Source organism: Salvelinus fontinalis, chromosome 16 (assembly GCF_029448725.1).
Source record: "Salvelinus fontinalis isolate EN_2023a chromosome 16, ASM2944872v1, whole genome shotgun sequence".
NCBI lineage: Eukaryota > Metazoa > Chordata > Actinopteri > Salmoniformes > Salmonidae > Salvelinus > Salvelinus fontinalis.
In genome coordinates, this window is record NC_074680.1 from 10,204,241 (window position 1) to 10,213,824 (window position 9,584).

The window sequence follows — 9,584 nt, forward strand, 5'->3', positions numbered from 1 at the left end:
CACCTGCCCGCCCGTCCAACATCACTACTCTGGACGGTTCTGACTTAGAATATGTGGACAACTACAAATACCTAGGTGTCTGGTTAGACTGTAAACTCTCCTTCCAGACTCACATCAAACATCTCCAATCCAAAGTTAAATCTATAATTGGCTTCCTATTTCGCAACAAAGCATCCTTCACTCATGCTGCCAAACATACCCTTGTAAAACTGACCATCCTACCGATCCTCGACTTCGGCGATGTCATTTACAAAATAGTCTCCAATACCCTACTCAATAAATTGGATGCAGTCTATCACAGTGCCATCTGTTTTGTCACCAAAGCCCCATATACTACCCACCACTGCGACCTGTGCGCTCTCGTTGTCTGGCCCTCGCTTCACACTCGTCACCAAACCCACTGGCTCCAGGTCATCTACAAGACCCTGCTAGGTAAAGTCCCCCCTTATCTCAGCTCGCTGGTCACCATAGCAGCACCCACCTGTAGCACGCGCTCCAGCAGGTACATCTCTCTGGGAACCCCCAAAACCAATTCTTCCTTTGGCCGCCTCTCCTTCCAGTTCTCTGCTGCCAATGACTGGAACGAACTACAAAATCTCTGAAACTGGAAACACTTATCTCCCTCACTATCTTTAAGCACCAGCTGTCAGAGCAGCTCACAGATTACTGTACCTGTACATAGCCCATCTATAATTTAGCCCAAACAACTACCTCTCCCCTACTGTATTTATTTATTTATTTTGCTCCTTTGCACCCCAATATTTCTATCTCTACTTTGCACATTTTTCAACTGCAAATATACCATTCCAGTGTTTTACTTGCTATGTTGTATTTACTTCGCCACCACGGCCTATCTATTGCCTTTACCTCCCTTATCTCACCTCATTTGCTCACATTGTATATAGACTTATTTTTCTACTGTATTATTGACTGTACGTTTGTTTTACTCCATGTGTAACTCTGTGTTGTTGTATGTGTTGAACTGCTTTGCTTAATCTTGGCCAGGTCGCAGTTGTAAATGAGAACTTGTTCTCAATTTGCCTACCTGGTTAAATAAAGGTGAAATACATTTATTTATTTATTTACTTATTTTTGAAACAAGTTATTTTTTAAATTTCACCACCAATTTGGACTATTTTGTGTATGTCCATTACATGAAATCCAAGTAAAAATCTATTTAAATTACAGGTTGTAATGAAACAAAATAGGAAAAATGCCAAGGGGGTGAATACTTTTGCAAGGCACTGTACATGTGAATTGTGTCTATTTGTATTGTGTCTATGTATTTGTATGTATTCAATGAAAAATAAAATGATTTTTGGACTACTGTATGTTTATTGCCATGGTGATTTTTTTCCTTGCAACCTCCCAAAATTTGCTGACTGACCGAAGTAAAGGTCAAACCCAAACATTTGCCTTTCATTCTGCTATGTCCCCCCCTAGTCTCTTCCCACAGCCGCTATATCTCCGACAACTCTATGGGTGGAATGTCATTAAAACTATTTCCCCCCTACTAGGTGTGAGCTTCTAAAGACACACAGTTGCACACTGTGGTTTCCTTCGTTCTCAGGGTGTTTTCACACATGTAGTGGAAGACTGAGAGAAGTTGATACTCGCGACTTGTGACTGGCTGGTGTGGCAGCACAGTGTGATGACTTAATCAGGATTTATGACATTGTTTGAGTGAAAGACCATCTGTGGGTTATCACGTGTCAAACACCTGATCTGTGGCAATCTCGATGAAGAGACATTCTCACGGAAGTCCTCGGGTCCCTGAGTCAGTGACGTTCTGGGGTCACTGACTAAATGAATGATATTCTGTGAGTTCAATTGTCATGTTTGGATTGTTTTAAGAGTTCATGAAGAGCAATGAATGTTGATATGTTTCATTGCACTGTAAGTGCTATGGGTGTATTGTTACAGAGAACCTGTGTTATTCTGTACGGCAGATAGTTCGAAGTGGAGCGACACGTATCATACAGTGTTGATGTGTGATGATTAGATCTGAGAATGCGTGTAAAGTTTCATGCCTTTGTTTTAATGTTTAGGTCCATGCAAAGTGATGTTAATTAGACGATAGGAGATATTGGGAGTTGGTGCTCTTGGAAGAATAAAAGCTGGGTTTAAACTTAGATCATGAAGTCATTGGTTAACCGATCTCCTGATGTACGTTTGTATATTGTATAGTAGGTAATTTTCTATGTTGTTAAGACTTAGGATATTTTGTATTCGAGAGTTTCAAGTTCCTTGGTATCCACATCACCAACAAACTGTCATGGTCCAAACACACCAAGACAGTTGTGAAGAGGGCACGACAAGATCCTCAAAAAGTTCTACAGCTGCACCATCGAGAGCATCCTGACCAGTTGCATCACCGCCTGGTATGGCAACTACTCGACATCTGACCGTAAGGCGCTACAGAGGGTAGTGTGTACAGCCCAGGACATGACTGTGGCCAAGCTTCCTGCCATCCAGGACCTATATACTAGGCGGTGTAGGGAGGAAGGCCCCAAAAAATTGGCAATGACTCCAGTCACCAAATGTAGTTTATTATTATTCAGCCTAATCTTTACACATCTATATAATGGAGACCCCTCATCCTCAGTTGATGGGGATTTCCACCAACCTACATAATGGATGGATAATTTCCACCAAACTATAAATGGTGACTCATCCAGTTGATGGGGATTTTCTATATTACACTGCATACATGGTTCTGAGCTATAGTTCAAATAAAATTGATTATTTGTTACATTGTATTTTTTTCATTTGGTGCAGGGAGATAGGTATTTTTGAACTTTGACATATGAAAACATTTCATTTTTTCCCCGATCTTGAGTATCATCCTATCCGATTATCAACTGTCAATTTATAGGTATGTTTCCGAATACGAGTATGGCCATAACGGCACACACCTGATGTTCACACCAGTCCAACCGAACTAGGGTGTTTTTCACACATAGTTTTGAGCTATAGTTCAAAACGGAGTTCAATTATTTGTCACATTATTATACACTGCTCAAAAAAATAAAGGGAACACTTAAACAACACAATGTAACTCCAAGTCAATCACACTTCTGTGAAATCAAACAGTGTATATTTTTTCATTTGGTCTGGTTGGTTTCACATTGCCAAATATCAAACAAACAAAAATTCCTAAACAAAACCACGTGTCCATGCTCAAGTTAAATCCATCTATGATTATCATGAAGCATTACTTGTCTGTCCCAATCTTAATATTACTTTCTCTTTGGTCTTCCAACAACATGCAGGAATAGCCGCTCTAACTACAACGTGAATAGGCTATATTCAGTAGCCTATATCCCTGGTATAGCCCTGTCTCCCCTAATCTGCATCAGATAGCCCTGTCTCCCCTAATCTGCATCAGATAGCCCTGTCTCCCCTAATCTGCATCAGATGTGCTCATAAATGCGCTGCTACTCACAGAATGTTTCAGACATATCAAGTCAGGATGCTGCATTTCATCAAATGCTCACAGTCAAACAACCAATAATACTGTGCGACTCTGGTTATTTTCCTGCGTTTAGTCTGGACTGTGTTGTCATCTGAAGCGAACTGCCACGGTACGAATCGGACTGAGACCACCCTTTTTGTGCGAACCACAGTGTGTTGCTTACTGCGTTCCCCGAGTGCGAATAGAGTGTTTACACCAGTCCAGAAGAACTGAACTAACAGGGTAAATGCACCAGAGTAAAAAAAGCTCCAAACCAATATGGTGTGAAAGCCCCCTTAGGGAACCGAATTTGAACCTGGATTCTCTGGCTGAAGTGGTTGCCTGAGGCCTGTCTGCATTCTCATTGTAATGCATGGCTGACAGGAGAAGTCTGTAAGAGAACATGACAGACATGTAGGTGAACATCACAAGTATGTTAAACATTCAATTGATCAAATCTAGATATTGTACTTTGGCACAGCAATACATTTCACCTATAAAATGTATCAGTAAAACACATTTAGTCATAAATGACCATTACACTGTAGTGACCTTGTATCTTACAGTTCGCCATCGCCGATAGTGTCATCATCTGGGTGATAACTGAAGTCATCGCTGGAATAGTCCACTCTGGGCTTTTTCACTGGAATGCGTGTATGCACTGAGGCTTCAGGCATGCATACCAATGTTGCTGTATCGCAAGACACACACACATTTTCGCATATACTGGGTGGTTGTAAATGCAGAAAGACAATGCCGATTGTGTAGTGTCTCAGTGGTACCACGACCCCAGCCTGCGATCCACATGCAACTCTTTGGGATGATAAACAGGCAAATGACAGGTTTGATAATCTGGTGAACTGTAGGCTACAGATATTAGGCTGTTCATTATCTTATTCTCATTGGCAAGCCCATTCAAACTGTCTGCCCCCAAAGAGCTACCCTACCCCGAGTGCAGCCCTTTCCCAAGGCTTTCACAATATCCCGACCCAGCTACAGCTCCACTGAACCCTACCTCAGAAAGAAAGCACATCATGTGTGTCGATATTGTTGCTCTGTCTTTCAATTGAGCTGCATATTCTCACAGTATAGGCCTGTATTCTGTTCGAGATAATCAGAATGTCAAGCATGTCAGTGACAACAGTAACATGAGGTTAACATTACATCGGAGTAGGTGGGGCAAGGCAAAAAAGGAATAGCCAAGTCAACTAGTTAGTTAGCTAATTATTCTGGTTGTCGATCTGTTGTTATGAGCACCATTGTAGTTTCTAGCTATTTAGGCATCATAAACTCACCATTGTAGTTTCTAGCTATTTAGGCATCATAAACTCACCATTGTAGTTTCTAGCTATTTAGGCATCATAAACTCACCATTGTAGTTTCTAGCTATTTAGGCATCATAAACTCACCATTGTAGTTTCTAGCTATTTAGGCATCATAAACTCACCATTGTAGTTTCTAGCTATTTAGGCATCATAAACTCACCATTGTAGTTTCTAGCTATTTAGGCATCATAAACTCACCATTGTAGTTTCTAGCTATTTAGGCATCATAAACTCACCATTGTAGTTTCTAGCTATTTAGGCATCATAAACTCACCATTGTAGTTTCTAGCTATTTAGGCATCATAAACTCACCATTGTAGTTTCTAGCTATTTAGGCATCATAAACTCACCATTGTAGTTTCTAGCTATTTAGGCATCATAAACTCACCATTGTAGTTTCTAGCTATTTAGGCATCATAAACTCACCATTGTAGTTTCTAGCTATTTAGGCATCATAAACTCACCATTGTAGTTTCTAGCTATTTAGGCATCATAAACTCACCATTGTAGTTTCTAGCTATTTAGGCATCATAAACTCACCATTGTAGTTTCTAGCTATTTAGGCATCATAAACTCACCATTGTAGTTTCTAGCTATTTAGGCATCATAAACTCACCATTGTAGTTTCTAGCTATTTAGGCATCATAAACTCACCATTGCTCCTCCGTTGCATTACACTGGGGATGCTAGTGCTGAGAAATCGCAAACCTGCAGTGGGCCGATCTCTCATGCTAGAAACCTGTAAGTAGATGTAACTATGACCTCTCACTTTATTCCGAAGTTCTGATACCATAACATTACACATTTAGTACAGCTAACGTTAGCTAGATAGCTACTTGCGTAAGCATTTCAAGAAACTCATTCCCTACTATGGAAACAGGTACAAAAGTATGTATATCCACAGTAAAACGAGTCCTATATCGCATAACCTGAAAGGCGGCTCAGCAAGGAAGAAGCCACTGCTCCAAAACCGCCATAAAAACGGCAGACTACAGTTTGCAACTGCACATGGGGACAAAGATCGTACTTTTTGGAGAAATGTCCTCTGGTCTGATGAAACAAAAATAGAACTGTTTGGCCATAATGACCATTGTTATGTTTGGAGGAAAAAGGGGGATGCTTGCAAGCCGAAGAACACCATCCCAAACGTGATGCACGGGGGTGGCAGGATCATGTTGTGGGGGTGCTTTGCTGCAGGAGGGACTGGTGCAATGACCCCAAGCATACTTCCAAAGTTCTACTTCCAAAGTATGTAAACTTCCGACTTCAACTGTAGCTATATATAGCAATAGGAAGTGGACGTCGAAAGACTGTTTGGCTCAGTAGGCTGCTTTGCAGGTGTTTCTGATATACTGTACAGACAGTGCCTTTCAAAAGTATTCATGTCCCTTGGATTTCTTCAAATGTTATTGTGCTACAAAGTGTCAACAATCTACACAAAATGCTGTAATGTCAAAGTGGAAGAAAGATGATGATGATTATTTTTTGATTAAGCTAGAGATATCTGTTTTTTTGCATGGACTGCGTCTCATTCTACCGCATCCGCCAATGGCGACCTTATTCATTGACTATCTGTTTTTCCATGTATGAACCTGTTATTCAATGCGTTGTTATGGGCTAATAGCAGTAAGGCCAAATTCAATGTTTCATCAAAAAAATGTTTTATACTTAATGGGGACCTAAAATTCAAAATGACCATCTTAAAACAATTTCATATGTTAGCTTAGTGGAATATAATAGATTTAAAAGCAGATTTAATTCAAAACTGTAACTTGGCCATTCAGGAACAGTCAATGTCTTCTTGGTAAGCAACACAAGTTTAGATATGGTCCTGTGTTGTAGGTTATTGTCCTGCTGAAAGGGGAATTTCTCTCCCAGTGTCTGGTGTAAAGCAGACTAAACCAGGTTTTCCTCTAGGATTTTGCCTGTGCTTAGCTTCATCGCATTTATTTATCCTGAAAAGCTCCACCAGTATTTGCCGATGTCAAGCCTACCCAAACCATGATGCAGCCACCACCATGCTTGAAAATAAGGAGACAGTTTCTCAGTGATGTGTTGTGTTGGATTTGCCCCAAACATAAGGCTTTGCATTTAGGCCAAAAAGTGCATTTCTTTGCCATGTTTTTTTCTTCAGTATTACTTTCGTGCCTTGTTGCATACAAGATGAATGTTTTGGAATATTTTTATTCTGTATATTTGTATTCTTCTTTTCACTCTATCATTTAAGTCATTATTGTGGAGTCACTACTATGTTGTTGACCCACCCTAAGTTTCCTCCCATCACAGCCATTTTAAAATCACCCCTGAGGAGTTTCCTTCCTGTCCTGCAGCTTAGTTCAGAAGGACGACTGTGTCTTTGATGTGTCTGGGTGGTTTAATACGTAATCCACAGCATAATTATGAACTATTAACAGTGAATGTCTGATTTGTTATTGTTACCCATCTACCAATCGCTACCCTTCTTTGTGAGGCTTTTGAAAAGCTCCCTGGTCTTTGTAGTTGTATCTGTGCTTGAAATTCAATACTTGTCTGAGGGACCTTACAGATGTTGAATGTAAGTGGGACAGAGGAAGGGTTAGTCATTCAAAAATCATGTCAACCTCTACTTTTTCACACAGAGTGAGTCAATGTAACTTATGTGATTTGTTGAGCCATTTTTTTAAAATCCTGAACTCATTTAGGCTTGCCTGAACAAAGGGGCTAAACACTTTTGTAACGACTATATTTTAGGAATCACATTTTGAGTAGATTGTTGAAAAAAAGAATAACAATGTAATCCCATTTTGTAGCACAATAAAATATGAAGAAATCCAAGGGGTATCTGTAATTGACAAATAAAATGAAATTAAAATGAAGATAAGGCAGTGGAGATGAAAAAGAGATTAAAGATCGTCGTGGGTGGGGGTTGTACAGGGTGATGTGGGTAGACGGACCTCGGTGTATAAAGGGGCTTGTCTGAATCATAAGTCACTTTAACAAACCCCACCACAACTTTACTCTTCACATCTCTACCACCACAAATCATGAAGACTTCTCTGGTCCTCCTTACCCTCAGTCTACTGGCTTGTTCAGGTGAGCTTTCATTTGTTAACTCAAGTAGTAACTGCTGTAAATGTAGCAGATACATTTGATTGGGTCACGGTGTATGAGAATCTGTAAAGGGGGGACCAAAATCCTCTCCAAGTTCACCTTTCGTTTCAGTACAATATAATGGAATGTTGTACCATTTTTATTTCACAGTTTGGGAAGTCTGTGGACAATGCCAAGAGGTTAACCTTGATGACCAGGAAGACCAGCAAGTAGTGGAAGCACAGCCAGAAAAGCACATGGTAACAGTATGCTATATGGTCAAAATTGTATGAACTAGCAGTAGACATTTCTGCAACTTTCTATTGGAATACTCAACTAACCTGCTACTATGTAATAGCACATAACCAAAGACATGAATGCAACCAAGACATTGATGAAACTCTTATCCAACCTGACTTTCACTCTTACATTACGTATTCAAATGTACTTAAACCATAATACTGAATACATCACACCATGTACATTATTGTCTGTTTATGCTTTCCAACGGTGCAACAGTTAAAGGGGACATGCTGGGCGTGTATGTGGGCACTGAACAAAGTGAAGAAACACATCTCCTCTTCCTCTAGCGAGGTAACTACCCAATAGCATTACAATTCATGAGAGTGTCCTTTCAAGAAATGTCACTATTTACTATTTACTGAAATAATTCTCAGAAAATTTCAACTGGTGTTGATGATTTCTCTTCAATAGGTGCAGATAAAGCAGAAGCTATTGTCTGTTTGTGATAAATTGGGCCTCCTTAAATCTCTGTGTAAAGGCATGGTAAAAAAGCACTTGTGGGTGTTGGTTGAGGAGCTTAGCACCAGCGATGACGTGAGGACCATCTGCATTAACATTAAGGCCTGCAAGTGAGTAGAAGAAACTGCTCTGGATACTCTTTAGTGACTGTTCAGATGACTAAATAGTATAGAGATTATCACCTGAGCTTGTTAATTGAAACACTATTGAATAGAATGTATTCATTAATACATAATATGTGGTTATGTCTTTTGATCTTCCACTCATGTCATCTTTTTGTGTATCTTTCAGACCAAAATACATTTTGGATCTGAGCTACTGATCAAGCAGCCAGTATCCAGATTCCAAAGTGAGAAGATGGATGTTCAGGTGTCAAGACAATGCTATGCTGCCAGCCTCTTGCCTTTTCTCAAATGAGTCACGACACAAGAATGATATGTTATTGGAATGATTATATGTTCTGAAATAATGTTTTTGGAACATTATTATAATAGTGTATTGTCATTCTTAAATTGCAGCACATTTTTTATCATGTAATTTTTGTTCACTTTTTACTATTTTAGTATAAAATAGTCTATTTTTCACTGAATTCTTTATGTTTGTGTGAATTTTTTGGCCAGCAAAAAACAAACTTAATTTAATATATAGTACAACTGCTACCCTTCTTTGACACCAACTTCTTTATCTAAAAGAAAACTTTTGGCATCTGAACCCATTTTTACTCATTCGTAGTCAAAGATTCAATGATAACGCAATGATAAAACATTTAATTACAATGTCTAAACTCATGTTGACATTTTTATTTAGAATCTCGGCTTTCTGTAAAGAATCTTGATCGCTTAGTAGGAAATTACATCCAGCAAGGGCTGTCGTCTGAAAAATGTATAGAAATATGAATTATTAAGATTATGTGATTAAAAGCTATTTTCACACCTTTTAACTTTTTCACAAAGATTTGAGGAAGCAAATTTCAC

At 39.3% G+C, this 9,584-nt stretch overlaps 1 protein-coding gene across 1 annotated transcript; it reads left to right on the forward strand.

Annotated features, from left to right (window-relative positions):
* Positions 1-2,286: 2,286 nt before the first annotated feature.
* Positions 2,287-9,199, forward strand: LOC129812627 (antimicrobial peptide NK-lysin-like). The gene is made up of 5 exons (XM_055864356.1): positions 2,287-7,851; positions 8,020-8,108; positions 8,368-8,442; positions 8,563-8,720; positions 8,902-9,199. Exons 1-5 carry the CDS (start codon positions 7,803-7,805, stop codon positions 8,930-8,932), a joined length of 402 nt encoding a protein of 133 aa, XP_055720331.1. The 5' UTR covers positions 2,287-7,802; the 3' UTR covers positions 8,933-9,199.
* Positions 9,200-9,584: the final 385 nt, after the last annotated feature.

Bases quoted from the DNA above. Each gene is read 5' to 3' on its own strand.
- LOC129812627 (XM_055864356.1), top strand. From the start codon at position 7,803: ATGAAGACTTCTCTGGTCCTCCTTACCCTCAGTCTACTGGCTTGTTCA. The intron at 8,443-8,562 runs GTAACTACCCAA...TCTCTTCAATAG, and splicing joins TCTCCTCTTCCTCTAGCGAG to GTGCAGATAAAGCAGAAGCT. The intron at 8,721-8,901 runs GTGAGTAGAAGA...TGTATCTTTCAG, and splicing joins ATTAACATTAAGGCCTGCAA to ACCAAAATACATTTTGGATC.